General features: G+C 35.6%; 1 protein-coding gene across 3 annotated transcripts in view; it reads left to right on the plus strand.

Annotated features, from left to right (window-relative positions):
* The window catches only part of CASK (calcium/calmodulin dependent serine protein kinase), a 228278-nt gene that overhangs the window by 168191 nt on the left and 38591 nt on the right, over window positions 1-21496 (plus strand). For all 3 annotated transcript variants that reach the window (XM_072847953.1, XM_072847962.1, XM_072847944.1), the window contains exons 12-15: window positions 12069-12146; window positions 13475-13555; window positions 19162-19350; window positions 19905-19983. In XM_072847953.1, coding sequence (XP_072704054.1) covers window positions 12069-12146; window positions 13475-13555; window positions 19162-19350; window positions 19905-19983 — 427 coding nt within the window. The remainder of the gene's footprint in view (window positions 1-12068; window positions 12147-13474; window positions 13556-19161; window positions 19351-19904; window positions 19984-21496) is intronic.

Below are 21496 nucleotides of genomic sequence, written 5' to 3' on the forward strand. Positions count from 1 at the left end.
CAAAGAACACTAGAATTGTATTCCTGGCACTTGTAGAACATTTAACTAACTTAACTGATATCATTTTGAGGTAAAGAGGATCATTTTCATATTTGACTTTCTACATTTTCTTCACTTCTTTTTATGTTGAGTGTTGTTCAAGTTAGTTTCAGTTCCTTTTTAACCATAAGGGCTACCTGGTGGGGTTTTTTTCCTTGTAAAACTTCAGATCCTCAGATTTATTATTTCTCCAGGAGCTCAGGACTTACTCTGAGAAATGACAAAATAAAGAAATGCTACAGCACCTGGTGTAGAGCCCACAAATCTTGAATAACACTTCTGCTTTTCTGGTGCTGGGAGCTTTCTTCAGAATGATACTTCAGTCTACACTTAGTTTACATTAAAATACCCAAAGGCAATATAGTAACAGCCCAGTAAGCTATACTTCTATCTTTGAAGTCAGTCAGGCCTCACTGCCTCCTACTTCCAGTTATTCAAGTAGTTGGCTGGTACGTGTTGACTGTTCTTTGTACTAATGAGCTCATTGCAGTATATTTTTATCTCAGTATTATCATTACAAAAAATTTACATGGATAGGAAGAAACAAAAATGGTTGTAACTCCAATATCAGCATCTCCTGGTGCAAGATATGCTCAATATCACAAAGCAGGTGAGAAGCTGTGTTCTTTGCCAACCCTTTGTAATCATTGTGGATTTAACTAGTTTTATATGGATTCTATATCCCCCTGGAATGAGGTTCGTGGTCATTAGCATCCTTTTCTTCAAGATGGTGATCTAACCCCGAAGAGTTAATTCAACTGACAGAATTGGGAATGAAGCCTATTTAGACTTAACCTGAGTCTATAGTTCCTGCTGTACATCATTAGTCCATATTGGAAGGGGTGGGGCAAGATGGGGGCAAAGGTGGGGTGTATCAAGGTGTTGTCTATGTAATATAACTCTTTTTATAGCCCCTACTTTGTTGAGGGATTAGTTTTCCCTGGTGCTTATAGAATCATAAAATCATTTAGGTTGGAAAAGACCTTTTAAGATCATCAAGTCCAACCACTAACCTAGCACAGCCAAGTCCACCACTAAACCATGTCCATAAGCACTACATCTACATCTCTTTTAAATACCTCCAGGGATGGTGACTCCACCACTTCCCTGGGCAGCCTGTTCCAATGCTTGACAACCCTTTCGGTGAAGAAATTTTTCCTAATATCCAATCTAAACCTCCCCTGGCACAACTTGAGGCCTTTTCCTCTCGTCCTATCACTTGTTACCTGGGAGAAGAGACGTACCCCCACCTCTCTACAACCTCCTTTCAGGTAGGTGTAGAGAGCGATAAGGTCTCCCCTCAGCCTCCTTTTCTCCAGGCTGAACAACCCCAGTTCCCTCAGCCGCTCCTCATAAGACTTGTGCTCTAGACCCTTCACCAGCTGCATTGCCCTTCTCTGGACATGCTCCAGCACCTCAATGTCTTTTATGCTTACTTTTATCTGATCAGCTGCTTGGTGTCATCTTTGAAAGGTGGTTTGCCTTGGTTTTGTTAAGATCAGCTTCAATTAGATATCTGATGCAGCAAAAAAAATTGTGACTATGTTATTGAAATAACAGGATTTTTGTGTCCTTTAAATTACAAATGTGTTAAAGTACCTTGTGAAATAATGAGCTAAGCCCATGTCTTTCACAACAGTACTACTGGTACATTCCAGAATGAGAGTGGGCATTTTTTAATGGGACCATCGAATTTCATTGTGTTGATTTTCTCACTGCTATGCTTTTTTTTCTTGGTGCTGCTATGTGCAAAGCAGTACCTTTATGTCATCCTAGCATTACTTCTTTCGTCTTTCCAAAAGAAGTTAAAATGTGTGCAATATGAACAGAGAACAATCTGGTTTATGATACAGGAATGGAGTTGAGACCCAAAAGAAAAAAAATGGCTGGAGGCACTTGTGGCAGAGAGTTCCTGAAATAGAAAAAGATTAGATGGCGTACTGAAGGTGTCTTGTAGTGTATAGTGGAGGACTGAAGGGTACCCTGGATATCTGCAGTCAGCTCATGGCAGCAGAAATTGAAGGGTTCCCACCTCCTTTGAGGAGGCAGGAAAACATCTTAGTCAGTCTACTTAAATCTAAGTCATTTTTGTTTTGTCACTATGGTTTTAAAGTGTAGCATGTGTTTATTTAAGATTATTCAATCCCAGGCTTTGCTTAGCACACTTTCCAATTTGAGAGAACATATGTTTACCTACATGTATTGCATATAATTTAGAATTTTGCTAAATTGCAACCTCTTCCTCTTTGGCAAGCTATGTACATCTACCATCTGGCATATCTTTTAACATCTGCGATCACTTGTTGAGAACTGCAGGGATTTAGGGGCACCTGAAATTAAATAGAAGGAAATAATGTCTTGTGTGATTCTGAGGAGTAGCATAGCTGATTATTATCAGTACTTCTGTGTCACAACTAAAAAAAAAAAAAAAAAAAAGACTTCTTGGTAAATAAGACGCAGATCAAGAGGCACAATTTAAAAGGATGGTTGTGGAAAAAAACCCACACACACCCTGCAGTTTATTTTGTAAGAAGAATATAGTCCTTTCCTCAGCTCTTTTACCTCTGAAGTGTGAAGGCTTTGAATTTACAGAGTAAGTGCATAGCACAGAGTAGTTTCTGCTAAAAAGGAATATGTTCTACAGTAGAGCTAAAATTTGTTCATAGCTCATGCGTGCTGAAGGTAAAAATTTAGTCCCTTGTAAAGAAACAGAACATACAAGTCAGATATTACTGTACTTCTTAACACTTGACCACATGGTCTGAACCAGTATAAGCATAAGTGTGTCTCTGAATCTGCTTTTAACTGTATCAGTTTAAAAAATAAAATTAGATCGAAGATTGATTGAGAACAAACTGTGAAAATATTTGATGTTCTATGACAACTGTAAAAAGCAATGTGCCATGTAGTACGCATAAGTAGAAATCTTTCCTTTATCATTTTAAAAGCTGAAATTGCTGCTTGTCCAAACTAGCAGTATAAGAACTACAGTTAAAAAAAGGTTACACCCACATATGTAAGCACAGTGGATTTAGTGTATGGAGCTGCACAGATTTGTGTAGTCTTATTTTCAGATTGAACTTTGTGTGATTTCCCCACAGTTCATGACTGCCTGCAGTTTTGCTGCAGGATTGTAACCTATTGAGAGAATTTAAACTTGGATACATTTTTGCTTTATTAAGTTTTGATCAAAAGATAGATACAGCAGATATCCCAACATTTAGCTACATAACAGAATGGAAAACCTTTTCAGTGCTCTATACCTTAACCTTCTAGTTCCCCTGGTGTTTCCAAGCATACAAAATATGGTGTTTCCAAGCATACAAGATTTAGATGATAAAATATTGAGTGGCAACGTATGTAGTGCCACTTGGCATCTTTGCCTGTTTCCAACACTGGCAAGAAAGGGCTGTATGCTTTCCTTCGAACTGTCATATAACCAAATCGCTACCAATAGACAGACCCTGTGAAGGCAACGAGGAGGATTTCTTTCTGAGTTCCTTTTTACCCCTTGGATTACTATGAAGGCAATGCATACACAGTCCTTTGGCTGTGCACTTCTTAGGGGTTACGGGGATGTGTTTTCTCTCTGAGAGGAAGCCTACCATCATTTCAGGGTTCCACCTTAATACAACAGATACCATATCTGTTACCTTCTGTCCTTTAATTTATATTCGTCCTCAGTAGAATGAACCTTGGTCATTTGTGCTTTACTAAGATGCTGTTCTGGCAACTCAGTAGGACCACATCTGACAGGCAGCATTTGTTGTCATGTATAGCACACTGAAGGGTCAAGGAATTTTATTCTAGCAGTTCTTGAAGTAGATCAGTTAATATATTTCCTCCTTCTCCCGTAGTAAGGCATTAATCACTAACAAACATGTAGTATCCTCTGCGTGCATCAGAAATGTGGTCATTAACAACCTGCTAACATTTATTAAACATTTTCCAGTTGGCATTTAGCTTCATTGGTATGTCAGGTTTGCATGGTCAGAATTTCAGGTTTTGTGTATGCAATACAATTAAATTTGTCATTCTTACTCTCTAGAAGACAATTCTTTGCCAATCATGTGCAGTGGGAATTGAACTGATACACAGAGAAAAATGTTTTGCCCAGTTTGGTTGGGTTTCCTCTCCTCTCTTCTCCCCTCCAAAAGCTAAGTTCTTGATTGACAGTAAAACAAGTGAAGAAGCCCAAATGGGGAATGGTCCCAAAAAAAGGAAGCAGCTTGGAGTAAAAGTTGAAATTCCATCAGGTTGATTGAGTTTACCTGGCACTGTTTTTTCTTACCTGTTAGGTAAAGGCATAAGAAAATCTGGTTTTATGTTCATTTCTGACACAGATAGCAGCAAGTGTAACTCTGTTCTACAAGTAACACATTACGAATATGTAAGAATACAGATCACTTTTAAAAACAAATTACATTTGGCCTACATTTTTCAGATAAAAGTTCCTCTAAAAAGTAAAAATGGAATATGTGTATTTCAGTTCTATCACATAAATAATCAAAATTGAAGTGAAATTTGGGGTTCTCTTTGCCACTATAAGAATTTTTTTACATAAAAGATAATTTGTGTGTTGCATGAATATGAATATGTAGAAAGAAATTGAGTATTTCAAATTAGCATAACCTCTGTCAGGGTTACTGAAAGTCTGAGTGCCTGAAGTAACAAGCTGCAATGATGGCAGCTGCCAGTTCTGTGGCATGACAGAAGCAAGCTCTTGTCTGTTCAGACAGAATTAATGTACTGCTTCAGACTCTTGTTCTGTGAATACTGTGTCAGAGAATCTTCAGCTGATAAACTGCTTCCTGAAACCTTCTGTTGAAGTAGTTTTGTTCGCTGTTTAATTGCACAGCATGCCACTGTGTAAGGAACTGGAATGCAAAGGTTGGTCGTACTCCTACAGTAAGTGCATCACACAGAAAAAAGTTTGAAGCTGTGGAGGGCTGTAACTGTAATGCTCTAGAGATCACAAAGTAGAGTCTTAAATATGCTTCGGACTTTCATACGGGACAGGACTGTAACGTGTGCTGTAGAATTATGCTGGGAAATGAACGTTAGGTCACTGATGCTAAAATGGTAATGGTGAACTTCAGGCACAGTCCTTAACAGTGAAAAACAGAGGGTTTAAAAGAACAAACTGTCTTTAAACAAAGTTGAAGATAAAGCCCCTGCTGACTGTGACCTTGTTATTCAGTGTGTTTTCCAGTAGGATTTGTTACCCTCAAGGATGTGTTTCCTTGAGGGCGCAGAATCTCAAGGAAAGAGGTACTCATGGGAAGGTTGTAACATTTTACGTGGAAAAGGAGATGTGAAACAGAACTGGCAGAAGAAAGAATGAAGTGTTCTATCAATTATCTAATTGGCTCTTTAATTTTAGCGCTTCTTTGATACTACTGCTTGTGAATATTATTTCATTCAGTAGGTCACGGATTTCTTTCAGACTTGCAGCACATGAAACCTCTGGAGTAAATGGAGTATAACGATAGGAAGCTGTGAAAGGTAACAGAGCAACAAGCCTATTTGTTAGTAAATGTTGCTGTGCAAGGGACAGCATCTCCACCCGAGAATTTTTAGATGGTACAAAAATCTAAAAGTGATGAAAAATAGTCCTCTAATATCACTGTGTTGCATATGGTTATATTGTTCAGAAAGCAAAAGTCAAATATATAAAGAGATGTTTTAATGATTATTTTTAGATGTTTCAATTCGGGGATTTAATATTTGAGGTTGGCAACCCAGTATCTGTCTGAATTATAACTGAATTCTCACAAAATGTGTATTTGTGTTGAAAGATCAGGGGGTTTTATGTTCTAGCAGTTCAGTAGCTCTTGTTTTAACAGAAGTTTCTAGTTTGCATCACAGAAACTAACAGATTTTGGATTGACAAAATACTTACTGATTTCACTGTGTGATCTAACTTTGATTACATTCAAGATTAGACCAGGCAGTGAGGCTAAATTTCTGCTAGTTGTCATGTATCTAAATTTTTCAGTGTGACATTGAATGGGGGTTGTGTTTGGACAGTATTCTAACTCCTCTTACAGGAAATGGTTAAAAAGGAATTTCTGCACATCTGAAAAACTAGTCAGAAGAGAAGAGTTTGTTGTTTTGTCTCACTTGCCTGATTGTGGATTAGGCTTTGAGCTGTGTGCTTTTAAATATCAGAAGAAACGAGTTCCCTTTGTATAGACAGAAGGCAAAAAGTGTCGACTCCTACGAAGAAAGCTGGTCAACCTATAGTGATGCTACTTTACATGTTGTGGGTATTCTTGTCATAGCATTTGTGTTCTAGCATGCAAAATTTAAAGTAAAATTTGTCTTTTTAAGAAGCAGTACTATTCTGTTAATTAGCTATAATGTCAATTTATGTTTGTTATATCAAATTTTGTCAATATATCAGTTGTGATTGTTAAGCTTTTCCAGACCAAGCTCTTAATTTTGATTTTCTGTGTAGCAAATGCAGAAGAACTGGTGCTGAGGAGCGAGACTGAGATGCAAAGTATTCAAAAGTCTGGAAATTCCAAAGGTTACAATTGCTGTGGCATTTTACAACAGGTTTTTTTTTTTTTTTAATTATTAGAAATTTTTAATTGTTATGTTTATGCTTATTGCTGAGTGAAATTGTCGGAGGTTGGGCTACTGGGGGGAGGGCGTGGAGTTATTTGCTATCACTTCAAAATAGAGCATCCCAGCAAAAAGAAAGCCCATCATTAGGGCACATAGAGATTTGCCCTCCTGGTAGTCTGTTGGAATTACACAGAAAAGCATTCTGTTGGGGACAATGAAGAATGAACCAGTTAATTCTGTTCCACAAGAAACCATGTTTGTTATGGTCCCTGAAGGACTTAGGGTTGCAGGGCTGCTGAAAGACAACAGCATTGTAAACAGGCTGTTTTTCTGTGATTAAAATTATGTAGCTACCTGCACATAGTAATGTGTTCTGTTCCACAGGAGTATATAAAGCCTGGCTGTAATTGTCATTAATGTTTACTTTAATCTATGATGTGTGCGAACAGGTTTCATTCAAACTTTTCTTAAACATTTTGTAAAACATTCGTGTAAAGGTGAGTTGGATTCTTATGTCCAACGGAACAAATGTTTTTGTTAGCATGTATAAATGAAACCTCTAAATTCACATGCTTTCAGAGACAAATTATGGAGCTGTAACTTCCTTCTTCTAAATTGCTTCTGCTATAGCTATTGTTTAAGTGCAAAAATATTTGAAAAGTATTGCAAAACAGTCTTTTTTCAAAGATTGCAAAGAAGGTAGGACTGTTTCACCAGTTCTGGTGCATTAATGCATAGTATAAGCTTTACTCCTCTTACTAGCTTCTGCTGTGTTCTGGCAGAAAGCTTCTAATCATCTTCTGTAACCAGTAAAGACTAATTTTTGTTAGAGCTAATGTGTCTTTTCAAATAGGCTTAATAACATAATGCTAAAAAATTCTGTCCAGACTGAACACACAGTTACTAAAATAGGAAATGAGAGATACAAAATAATATCCTGGATTCATCCTTCTGTTTATATGAGTACTTACCAAACAAGAGACACTTTAGAACCAGACTTTTTTTCTGTGAAAGCATTGTTGAAATGGTATCTTGAAAAAATTAAAATATAAAGCAATACTAAGAGATACTAATACTTCCTTTGTTTCTGTGTTTACTTATTATTACTTGACATGTTTTTAAAGATACATATCTTGTTCATTCTTATTTTTTGCTTTGACTACATAAACAGTTAATGTAGAAATACTACTTCTGATACAATCTTGTACATAATATTATTTTAATTTCTCCTAAGGATGCATTAGAAATACATGATGACATGTGAACCTGAACAAGATAAATGGTTCATGGGGTTTTGCTGTGTATGTATTTATAGATTTGAAAACAGTCTTGTCATTTTACTGTCTTCAGTGTACAATAGTTGCATTTGTCTTGTGTATTGTAATTTGCGCCACTACTCTCCAAAATAATTCAGTGTCATAATGCATTATACCAGAGAGAAATTGCGTGCCCTGAACAAAAGGTTGTTTCCAGATGAGATGTGAAAGTAGACACTGAGACAGTTTGGTAACAATACTGTTTGTCTCCACTAGGAAATTTTTCTGTTGCTAAAATGAAATGTCAGTAATAAGTACAGCTGTTTTATTGTTAAAAAGGGATTAAAACCAGTTTTAGGTTAAGACAGTGTTCACCATCATTTCAAGAACCACAATTAAAACCTAAGAATTTGTGACCCATCTATAAAAAGACAAAGAAACCTTGACATGATGAAAGCCACAGTCAGCTCCTGTTTTAAAAGTAATTCAGAGCACAGAGACAGTAACAACTAGCTGAACATCTACACTGTGTTTAGAAAGATATTGTACAGGAATTGACAAACTACATTTTTTCTTTGTCATTTGGATTTTCTCTTGTGGAAATCTTCTTTGACTTCACATACAAAAATAAATCCTTCACTACTGCTATTGGCTTCCTTTAGGATAATTCATAAAACACCAGTTTTATTGATAATAGATATCATTTTCCAACAAGTTACAAAATAAATTATTTACACTGAAATTTTAAAGCTTAATGTGTTGTTTATGGAATATATGGCTAGGAGAAGCAATTTTAATTTTGTAGCCTGGTCCCCTTGTAAGCTAAAAAGTCCGTGAACTAACTTGAATTAGAGTATACCATTTCAAAAATGTCTGATTTTTAAAAATTCCCAAGAGAGCAAATCAGTTACCTCCTTAATTACCTGCAATGTTGATATTTGTACTTTAATTCTACTCTGAATTTGTCCTGACTACTTTCTTTTACTCAAATCACGTGACAGTTTTGTCATTTAAACTGAATTCCCTTATACTATCAAACTTCTGTCTTCTTTAAGCATTTTATAATATACTAGGGGGAGAGATGATTGATCTTTTTGGAAAGCTTTTTCTGAGCCCTCTCTGCCTCTTGACATCCTTCCGGTATTTTGAATGTAGAACTGAACAGTGATCTATTGTGGGCACGCCACAAACACATAGCAATCTTATTTCTTATTTGATATTCTCATTATGGCATGGCATTCAGCTGGGAGAAACTCATACGTTGCTGACTTTATGTTTCTGGCTGCCTGAAATTCCCCCTTCCTCCTGCCAAGGTAGTTCCTCCTCTTTTAAGTATTACTTGTATTCTTTGTTCTTAGATGTATGATCTTTTATTTGGGCAGAAAATATGCTTTTCTTTTTCCATGCATGCAGAGGTTAAAGTGATGGTAACCCAGTTAAACAAATGAAAAAGTGTATTTCTTTTTTCTTAAATCAGTATACCTTCATGAAATGTCTCTGGTTTTAATTAGGAATTTACCATTTAAAAATGCATTTCAAGTTGGAGAGGTTCAGGTTTCTTTTCAGATTTATTGTGGGTTTTGTTTGCTTCTTGCTTTTTAGGTTGAACAGAACTTTAGAGAAAAACACATTATATTCATGGTAAAAGTGTAATGTGGTGTAGGCTGTTTGTATAGGGTTTTCATTAGACACTGGAATGAGTGCCTTCCGCTGTAATAGCTTTGGAGGTGGAGTACCCAAGAAGATTCTCTAGAAGAGATCTGCTCGTGCTAGTGAAGCTACCAAAAATATATCCTTTCTCTAGTTGAGGCTGTCTTCTACTCCCAGAAACAATGAATGTATCCCGTGGCTTGGGTAATATATAGGCTTTAAGCCTTAATGCAAATATGAAGGTTTTTCTTTTAAGTACTGTCAGAGTACCTCCTAATAGTTTGGTGCCTTGGAAGCAAATCTCAGTAAGCAGCACTCCTGGAAGATGAAATTTAAGTGCCATGCCTCAGCATGAAAGCACTACGGAAAAATAAATGCACCATTGTTTAGTCTGAACTTTGCCTTGATTTTTTTCTAAACATTCTTAGAGGCACTTTGCTTCCTACTTTCCTTTTTACCTCCTTCCTAGTCTCAGAAGATAACTTATCCTATCCCATGATAGTGAGAAGAAATTTTTTCTATAAACTGCCGGTTGTTTTGGATCACAATAACATGGTGACTTGAGTGAAATCAGCAACTTCAGCGGCTTAGCTTTTAAACAATTGCTAAAAATAACTAATAAAAATATTTTCATGCTAACTTTTCTGTAATTTCATTAATCTTGAACAGGATCTGTGTATGACTCTTAGAAAAAGACATTCAATAGTATTCATGTTGGGTATCATGCATTTTCAACATCTCCTACTGTGCTTCACTCGGTACGCAGTGCTTGATGCAGTTTCTTAACAGGTGTATAAATGTGATACTTAATAATTTGGGGTTGCTGGAGTTTGGGTAGGTTTTGTTTACTTATTTAAGCCAAAGTAAAAACAAATAATTGTGTATGCAACTAAAGTATCTCCTGAACTAGCTAGCAGAAAGCTTTTATTTTAAAAACTTCAACAGTGGTCAAGGCTGCTTAAACTGTTGAGTATAGCAGTGTTTTGGCAGCACAAGGTGAAGTTGTTGGATGTGGAAGAAACTGATTTAGCTTGACTTCTCTAGTTTTCTTTCCCCAAGACAATGGTATAACTGTCCTGCAGGCAGTGTTTTTTGGAAGTGACGTTGTTTCCTCTTTTTGTATTTATTAGTGTATGGACTTGAAATCTTCAACATGTGCATTCGATTGTTAAGGAACACAAGGAAAATTATGATTATATTGGATTGCATTTATTGCACTTTACATCTTTTCTAAAACTGAATGGTATTTCATGTGAGAAAGAGAAGAGGGCACTTCTGTAGCTTGACCGGATTCCCTTTTTCAAACATCTGAGGCTGTCCTCAGCCAAACAATGGAGCTGTAAGCTTCTCAGAGGAAGCTCCTGAGAACTCCTTGCTGAGCAGCCTAAATGGGGGGTTCTTATCAACTCATCCTTTTACAGTGTTAGGATTTGCTGAGCGTGTTCGAGTCCCTTGTGTATTTTGAATGTTTGTTTACATACACTATTTTGAATTTCAGTTGAATTTTGAGTATTTCCAAAGTCGAGAGATTCCACAATTTCCCTGGGCAACTTGTTGCAGTGTTTCACCACCCTCTCTGTGATAAAAAATTCTCTAATATCCTAAAAATAGCTATTTGTATCTTTTTTCTGTCTTATATTTCAAAGAAGTAGTCTGACATAATTAGGAATTAATTACATGCATGACCATCTTTATATTGTTTGAAATGTAAGCCAAAAGTTTTTTATTTGAAGATAGTACTTATTACAGTGCCTTTTTATTCTTAAGTATACGTTCACTTCTTTAAAACATGTAGAGTCTTTTAGGTTTGTATGAAAGAGAGCGTGTAATATCTATCTCTAATCTGAAATTGAAGATAGATCTCTTTCCTGTTGTGTTTTGCATAGCTGAGGGGGTTTTTAAAGTTTTTTAAAAAATAATAATTAAACTGGAAGGTTTACAATTTCCTATTTAAATACATTGGCATTCTTCTGTCTAACAGAAAATCCTAGCAAAATAAGGGTACTCTTTTTTTGTGAGCCCTCTTTCTTGGAAAGATTTGTTTTTCTCTTCTCCAGAGACTTAGGCTTTTGTAGCTTTCTATCTTCAAGAGCATTTTCCTGTATTCTGAGGTTTATTTGAATTACTGTTTGGAATGTTTGATGATTGATTTATTGAGAAAAGTGGGATATGCAGATCAATTTGATTTTATAGCAGAATGTATCATTTACAGCATTTATTCAAGATTCATAGGATCAATTCTAATAGAAGAATATAGTTTCTGTAAATCTGTGGAAAAAGCATGGGAGGTTTGCAGAATCCCTTAACCTCTTGAACTTTCCCATGTCATCCTATGAACTCTGAATCTGTGGCACTGTTCAAATCAGGAAATGTTTAAAAATTAAAAGCCAAAACCCTAAGCTGCTAGATTTTGTATACAAAACGTCTGTGGGACTTGCAGTTTAACAACTGCCTTAATCATGGTAACATAAGCAGGCTATTGCTAGTGTTCATCATTACTTTATATAAAGTAGCATGTGATTTCAGTAGTTTGTTTTCTTGTTATTTCAGCTTTATGACAAAATAAACACAAAATCTTCACCACAAATCAGGAATCCTCCAAGTGATGCTGTACAGAGAGCCAAAGAGGTAATGGCTTTAAAATCTATTTTTTATTTCAAAAGTTTGATTGTATTTAAAGTGGAACATTTTGTTTCTTCATTAAGATACTGATATGTATTCTGGCTCATAATCTGAATTATTTCTGGAATTCTATTGTTGCTTACTTAAGTTACATAACATGTTGCATAAAGTCACAGAATTCCATTATGTCTGTAAGGATTATATGTATTACTCAGTTTCATCATTTAAACTTTGCTGCAACAATAGTGGTCTTAAGGGGAATACTCCTGTTGGGTAAATGCAATATCTTTCATGTTCAGTTTATATATTACTTTGTCACAAAAAAAGATATGTTTCTAGGTATCAGCTTTTTAAATTGAAAAAACAAGTTTATCATAGATAGTTCTAAGAGCAGACCTAGAAATGCAATGAAGGTGGCCCATTAAGATGAAAGATAGACACAGATGTTCTTAATTCTTATACCTGACAAATAGTATTTTATTTGTTTATTTATTGCAAGTAGTAAAAAAAAAAAATAGTTGTATTATATATTATCAGTAAAAATAAGTACAGCTGTTGGGGGTAATGTCATAGGAAAACATTGTTTATAGTGCTATTAAAATAGAATGAAGAGGAAGACTAAAACACTGTGTAATAACTGCAGTCACACTGATAGACACCCTGAAATCCTATTCTGCAAGATTTCCTTGCAGTTAATCCTGGGAGGTGCTTCCAAAAGCAAAATACTCTGCTTTCTTTGTCCAAGTAGTTGCATGTGGAAAATGAAGGTGAAAGTATCAGGTTGCAGGCAAATGCCTCCTGCCTCTTCCTTCTCCCAATGATAAGCTGAAGTATGGCTCAGATTTTATAAAATTTGGAGCTTGGAAGTGGGGTAGCAGATAGACCACCTACACTTGATGTCTTTAACAATTTAATTTGTGGAGAGAAGGTTTTATGAGTATTTTTAATTCTGCTTTTAAACTGATTGTTTTAATAAGTTGAGACCATGTGTGAAAGTAGCAATTGGTGGTGATGTGTATCACCTATAAGTTAGTGGTTCATTTCTATCTCCATATATTTAGCTGTTGGAGGAATACTGTCAATTGAAAAAAGAGCAACTGTTTCCTTCAAATTTCTGCTTTAATCTTTCTCAGAAAGAAAACTGAAATTAGGTATTTTATCCTCTTGGAGGGGGATGGGGGGGCACATTCTCCTAAGCCCTTTTCTGTCAAAAACATTATTTTGTATAATCATTTGGAGATATTCTGACTGACCGGTGAGGATTTTCATTTGGTTGATTAATAGCTTTATTTAAAAGAAAGTTACTATGGGCGTTTCTCCTACTTGTTTTGCAGGTATTGGAAGAAATTTCATGTTACCCGGAGAACAATGATGCAAAGGAGCTAAAGCGTATTTTAACACAACCTCATTTCATGGTAAGCAAATGCTACTCTTGTTGAGGATTTTTTTGTTGGTTTGGGTTTTTTTAAATATTCTTTACATTAGAAAACTTGAGTTCAGTGAGTTCTCCCTCATATCTGCAGGTGATGAAACTGCATACAATACAATATACCTATTAATAAATATTTCTAATCTGTTGATCTGGCAAAATAGTTTCTATTACTACTACTATTGGTCCCCACTACTGTGCTGAAAACTGTCAGCAGTTTGGAGTAATCTAATTATGGAGCAGTTTCCCTGTCTTTTTGAGGGGAGCTGTGTTGCACATAGAAAGAAGAATGAATCCTTTTGGATGTTCATAGGTAGAGCTGGGGTCCTCCTTTTTCTTTTTCTCAACGTCTTCTTAGGATAAAGGTGTGTGAAGTCATTGCAAAATAAGTTTTTATTTAACATTATTTTACAATAAATCAATAGCTTGTACAGTCTAGTGAATTTGTGTTACGTATTGACTCCTACTGTGTCTGTTTCACAAACCTGATTTGTGGGCAGTAGTTGTCCTAAGTTCAGGGATGTGACTACTTAATAACTTGGTTCCAGTTACTGAAGTCCAGTCTTTTGAAACTACTTAAAGGATTTCTTTTGTTTATGCTGTGGATGAAGTTTGTAAGTTCAGAAAGAAAAGTGTTTGCTTAAATCTGCTATACACTACTGTCAGTTTAAAATCATGAATTTGACTTTCCCTAACACAAGGATTATATGCAGGGGGCTTTGTGGAATTTGCTCACCTGAAAGCTGAATTACTGTAAGTCTGAAGGATAAACCTAATTTCCAGGAAAGAGTGAGCTGAAACCAACCTCATATTCAGGTATAAGATGAAATCTGGATAGCTGCATGTCCCAGTGTGTTCTTTTGATGGCCACTGTAGCTTCGGGTGCATTTATTATAGTACTTTAAATCAGATCAGGAGTGTGTTTTTGAAGTGACTCTCCTGATTGTACCCTTACAGTGCTTTGGCTTGTATCGCGTAAGAGTCTCAAAGCATGCAAACTAGACTCGTGTCAGATAAAATTAAACTCAAAGATGTACACCAGAAGCTCAGCCAGTGTAATCCAGCAGCTGGTGGGCATTCAGTCCACAGGGCAAGATGGAAGCTGGTCAGAAGTAAAAACTCCTGCAATGCGTTCAGTGTATACATCGGGTCCTCACTAACCCAATTGTTTTACTTGTTGATCCATTCCTATTTCATTGCACTAATTGCTAATGCAGACTTTTGCACCAGATTGGCTTTTTATTTTGTACTCAGCAACACACAGATATGTCATTGCCTGGAGATGATACCTATCCTGAAGTCTGTAACAAATCTGGTTCAACATTTAACAGGAATACTTGCTTGAAATAGAAAATAAAACAAGGTGGAATGGTACTCAGCCATATTGTAAGAACAATTTAAAAAAAAAAAAAAAAAAAAAAAAAAACACAAGGAAAAAAGACCAAGAACAATACTCTCTGGTACTCAACTTCTTTATTTGGAATCTGACAGGTTCATTTGATTTACATTTTTTTTGCGTAATTACCACACAGTATTGCAAAAAAATTAGGCACTGTGGATAAAGAGCATTTTTTAAGTATAAATTATTTTCAGAGTAGACATCAATAAGAATGCTTGTGGCATATAAAAATTAAATGTATCAAATCAAGTGACAGGAAAAGTGAGTTGGAAGTAATCTTTTATAGGTATCTCTATTTCCAACTGATATCCTCATAAATTTAAAACCATGTGTCAGAATTATTTTTCTGCAATTCTATAAAAGGTTTTTTTTTAAATAAGGAATAAGCCACAATTCCATAAAAAGTATTTTTGATGAGGAGTAATTTCAGTAAGTTAGTCTATGGCATCCCAAGCTAAATTGCTAGTTGATGGGAGTCCCATCCCTTCTCCCCGATGTTTCATCTTCTCCCTTGCAGTTGTTCTGACATTCATCTGACACTGCACTTTGGTATTGCACTGTGCTAAGCTAGTAGAAAACCACTCCAACAAAACAATGATCAGTTTAGCAAAAAGAATTAGGGACAACTGGAATACTGCCAGAGCCAGAATGAGCAAGGGGACAGAAACACGCAGTCCAGGATAGGAAGGAATGGCCCAAACACGTAAAGCAGCAGTTAAATCAGCATATGTTGCAGTGGAACCATACCTTTAGGGTGCAGATACCAAAGAGTCTCCAGATGACAAAAAGGCAATCCCATCCTCTCCCATCATTCCCACTCCTGCTCCCAGACACACCTTTTATAAGGTAACAGACCTTACAAAATTATTCTTACATATGTGTCATTCTGCCAAGCTTTCCTTCAGAGCCAAAGCCTTTAAAATAGATACTCTTAGGAAAGGAAATAACTGTATAAAACAATATTGTCAGCTTACACTCAATGTGTTTACCAAGCATTGTACAGAACAATACACTGGATAGTAAGTTGCTGAGCTCTGATGCACAGAGACTGAAGCAATAAGGTGTAATAAGTAGGATCATGTGCCTTAACACCTGTATGATAACAGAGTATTTTACTATTATTTCTATTATTATCTAATTGGAAGACAATGGAGTATAGTCTGTCTCATTTACCTAAACACAGTGTTAGTGGTTTAGACTATGTATAGACCTTTACAGAACCAAAGCCCATAAAGTAAGCGTTTGTAAGTACTCTTAACTGGGATCGAGTTCAGTTTTTTGTTGTTTTAGTTTTGTTTTACCCTTGTGTGCCTTATGGATACAGGAATAAATTATAAATTTAGTCTGTACATGCTTAACATTTTGATTTAAAGAAACGTATGTAAATGTTGCATAAAGGTCTTTCAGTAGATAATTAATTTAAGAATTCTTTAAAAGATTATCAAGTACCTCATTAGTTGTGTACAAATTTCAAGGAGCTTTTATTCCATTACACAATTTTAAGTAGTTTTTCAAATGCACCGGTTTTATCTGTAGAAGGTTCTATTATGTATGTTTAGTATGTGGCAGCAATTGAAATGTTTGCTATACTAGCAGACTTTTACTTAATTACATATTGAAGTTTTATCCATCATCATGTGCCTTCCTATGCTGTTCTTTGCAGACAATGATCCTGCGATATAGTAGAAAGCAGTTGTTCTCACTAAACTTATTTCAGCAGGATTATCATGTTCTGCAATGGAAAAAGAGACAGGGAAAAAAATCTAAATTATCAAAATTAACAGGAATACATGAAAATAAGTATCTTTAAGTGAAGTCCAATACCAGTCTTTATATTAAATGTTTTCAATATTTAAATTGAGCTTGCTGTACTTTAATATCTGGTGTTTCTGAATTTGTGTTAATTTTTGTTAACACATTCAGAAGTTATCTAGTATAATTATGAACCTCTAAAATTGTTCAAATTACCATATTTTAATCTCCTACAAGGAGTATATTATTGCTAAAAGTATAGTATAAAGCAAGGGAAGTATTTGATGTGAAACAAATGTAAGGCCCTTAATTACATAAGAAATGTAATATTAAAGCGTGGAGAATATAACAGATACAGGCAGGTGCATGAAGTTGAGTAAGTAGCTTTAAGTAGATTGAGCTGAAGGAAGCACAGAAGATCATCCTACTCTGTTAAAGAGTGCTTGCGCACAAAGCCAAGACCACACACACTCCTAGAATGGATGTATTTTGTAATAGCCAGGGCTAAGGCATGATTGCACATGGATGCTCTTGTCTTATTTGGGACAACTGCAAACAGTTTTCAGATACTAGAATGAGAATTAAGCTAAATCCCTAAGCCTATATAGGAGTATTCACACATAAGTTTACACCCAGTTAAATACATCAAATTAAGAATTTATTAAATTAAACTGGTTTAACTTACATGTATGGTCCAGATCTCTATATATAAAATGTTGCTTCAGTAGTACAGACTAATGCAGAGGAATTGTTGCAAGTCTGAGCTTAGTGGTTGACAAAATAAGATGAAAACCAGAAAATGCAGATACAGTTTAGTATTTAACTAAAAACAGTATTTGTGTAGGTGGGCTTAAAGCACTGGAAAAACAGGAGGGAAAGTGGGCAGAGCATTGCTAGTTTAGGGAATTCCATTCCATCATTACAATGCTGAATTCCCAACTCTAGTTTGAAATTGATTTGAGGAAAGAAGTTATCTTTTATAACATGGTACACTTTAGAAGTGCTAGCTTGGGAAAAATTTAGGATTTTGTAGAGGCCATGAAAATCCCATTTCTGCCTTGGATTCCACTTCAGAAATAACATCTTGTAAGGATCATTTTTTCTTACTTTTTTTCAGTTTAAGTTCTCCTTAAACATTTTAACTGAAGACTAAGACATTGCAGAGTCAGATTTCTCTGCCAAAACAAATTCTAGATGGTCAGTCTCAAGCCCTGCAAGATTGATGGGTTTTACAAGTTAAGAGCTATGAGCATTGAAATGAAAACTAACAAGATGTTAACTATAACATAGATTGACCTAACTGTGGTGGTGGCGGCTGATATCTCTATTATTGTAGAGATATTGTAAGAACTAGGCTTGATTTATCAATCCTTGTCTGAGAAACCTGTCCATTTGGGTATAGAGGCAGGATCTATCTCTGGTCCTTGATGAGTTAGTATAGGAGTAGAACTAGCATGTTCACATATAAATTGTATTTAGTTTTTGGACAGAAGCAAGCTAGCTATAATATACTCATTATTAAGAATTGAATGCAAATGTGGAATGGATGGGATTTGGGGCTCTTAAAGATATCCTGGAGAACAGTGGAATGTCATACCATAAAAAAGCCTGGTACTATTGAATACTGCTTTGCAAATGTTTACACTTTGTCCAACTTTTATCTCGTAATACTATGTTACACTTCTTCCAGTTATACAGGCTTCATGTCTTTGCTCTAGCTTAGAGTTCTTACACGGTCAGTTGTTCTGCTTATCAAAGATATTTAAATACATTTAATCAATTACGTGTTGTACCATTCTTTACATCAAGAAACAGAGTAAAACTAATGAAGTAGTATTTGAGCAGTTTGTTGGTTTAGATTGTAATTTTTATCAGGTCTTTTGAACTTAGTGTGGTTGTGCTGGGTCCATGCTCTAGGGGAAGGGGAGAATATGGAATTGATTATGCTAGTGAACAACAAAAAACAGTATTTCATTCTTCCAGTCAGTACCGATCCACAGTCTGTCTTTATTAGAATGAAATACCACGGGATCTGAATACCTTTTCATTTTACTAGGGTAATTATTATAGATTAGTTTGCTCAGAAAGGTAGCTTCCTAATTCTGTGTCTAGGCACATAAATAAAGATGGATTAATTCTGACACCTTGCAGGTGTTGGGAAAATGGGGGAGAGGGAAGCAGCATTCTCATTGAGGTATCTACAGTAGAAAATCAGGTTTACTCATGCAGATTTTAAAGGTTAGGTACACGTGTATGAATTTGCAGTCTGCTGAAGATTATCTTAGACCCCTTTAAGGGAAAAGTTCCTGTATAGAAAGTGAGGCACAAATACCTTGAATTTCCTTTAATTTCTGGAAAGGCTCAAAAATACTTACAAGTTATGAGTGGGGGGCATCAGAGATGATGGAAGTCTGCTATTTTGTTGCTGTAATCTCCTCTAGGCCTTACTTCAAACTCATGATGTAGTGGCACATGAAGTTTACAGTGATGAAGCGCTGAGAGTTACACCTCCTCCCACGTCTCCATACTTAAACGGAGATTCTCCAGAAAGCGCCAACGGCGACATGGATATGGAGAATGTAACACGAGTTCGACTGGTGCAGTTCCAGAAGAACACAGATGAACCAATGGTATGGAGAGAACCTCAGTATTTTTTCTTGACTCCGTACTGGTAAAGACCAGTATTATAATTATTTCAATGGCAGTTTCTGCACTTCAAAGTAGCGTTGCCAGTATAATTGGAATAGTTGAGCAGCCATTGTAGATACTTACATTTTTACACTTACATTGTAGATACTTACACTTGTCTATATCCTTAACTTAAAATGCTATGTGTGCATTCATACTACTGCTGTACCACTAGAGCTGTCTTTGTTTGAAAACAACCTTGTAGTAGTTATAGCAGATTAGGCTTTAAACCAAACGGAACACTTTGCACTTCAATACAAAATTACATTTTTAACAAACAAGAATCTTATATGCTTATATATTAAATTATTGCATCTTCACTTATAAATAGCATCTGTTTTCATTGCTCATATTTAAGCGAGTGGCAAAGTTTTTATTTTAACCTTAAAATTTATACCCTGCCTTCAGGCTTTTAGGACAAGTGATTGTTCTTAACCACTCACGAATCACACTGCTTAATGTTTTATTTTAAGAGTATAAACATTTCTTTTTGTAGGGAATTACTTTAAAAATGAATGAGCTGAACCATTGCATTGTGGCAAGAATTATGCACGGAGGAATGATTCACCGGCAAGGTAATCATGTGTCATAAACAGTTTTGTCTTCAAAGACAATTATTTAGATCATTTTGTACAAACCATGTAACAGTACATGCTCCTCATTTTGATTGCTACTATTCCATAGTAGTGTACCTGTGTATCTAGATGGAGTCCTTTTAACTGCCTTTGTTACCTTCCAGTTGCAGATGTCCAGATGTGTTTTGAGATGAGGGCCCACTATGTTTTGTTCAGGCCTTAATTAGGATAATGGGAGTATAGCTCAGTAAGAGATTGAAATGCCAATAATTTCTTGAGCTTTACTTATTTAACCTTCTGCTTAAAACAACAAAAAAATATCCGTAGACTAGTTACAGTACTTTTCCTTGCAAAAATGGAAGAGCTTTGTTCAACAAAAAATTTAAATTTCTCCATATATTTTCACACAATTCTTGAGGATCTTTGTACTTCTGATGTTGAAGCTCATAAAAATGATTTGTGAAATAAAAATATTTCTTGTGCCTAGAACTTCAATCTTTATTTTCAGTTTTCACTACTGTAGCAAACCCTGCAGACATGCATCTTTTCTCATCTCCAGTCTACTCCTTTTTTCCATTTTGCGTGTCCAGATCAGATGTCAAAAAATAGCTGAGCTTTGTCCTACTTTAAACAGATAAACTTCCCCGCTAGGTTGTTACCTGCAAGTTTGGATTGCAGCCTTAAAAGGGTTACTTTAGTTTTTCCAGTTTGCTATCTTTTTCTTTTGATGAACACAAAATTTTTCATCATTTGTCAGACCAAAGTTCCTTCTAGCCTACTGTTCTATTTCAAAGGAAGCTAGGAACAGGTAATTAGAAGACAAAACAAGAAACAGGGAAAGGGTTCAGCAATCCTTTCCCTGATATATTCACTTCGTGCCCTTGACATGATCAAACCTGTCAAGAAGCAGGAAAGATAAAACTTTTCATACAAGCAGACACAATTCATATAGACTTCTGTATTCCTATAGAGGACCCTCTGAATTGAAATATATTTGGCTTCTAAAAGTGAATTTTAAAAGGAGATTGCTCTAAGATTCGCAGGAAGATGGTTTTCATCCAAATGTACTTAGTGATGATCCTCTGCAGACCATTGTTTCACATGCCTGGGTTCCATAATGGGGGTAATAAGACTTTTAAAACCTGTTAAAACTGGCTAGAAAAATCCAACTATGCCCATTAGAACTCTGTTCTTTTCTTTTTAGTTATACAGTATCTTTTATTTCTAAAAATTTGGGAAATTTAACCCATTCTATATGTGCTTCATCTAACTAAGGTAGGTCTTCTGCACATATGTTTAGTTTGAAAATGATTTATACTTCAGTGTTTCTGTAGTATTATCATCTTTTTTTTTAATGTTTCTAATTTTGTTAGTGCTCTAGATGCCTCTTAGCTTCACTGCTTCATTCAAAATACCTGTATTTAGAATATTTTTACTGAATAGAAAAACACAAATGTAAGTTGACAGTGATCTTGAGTACAACATGTCTTTGAATCCTATTGACAGGGTCTGT

This window comes from Ciconia boyciana, chromosome 1 (genome assembly GCF_034638445.1).
Source record: "Ciconia boyciana chromosome 1, ASM3463844v1, whole genome shotgun sequence".
Taxonomy (NCBI): Eukaryota; Metazoa; Chordata; class Aves; order Ciconiiformes; family Ciconiidae; genus Ciconia; species Ciconia boyciana.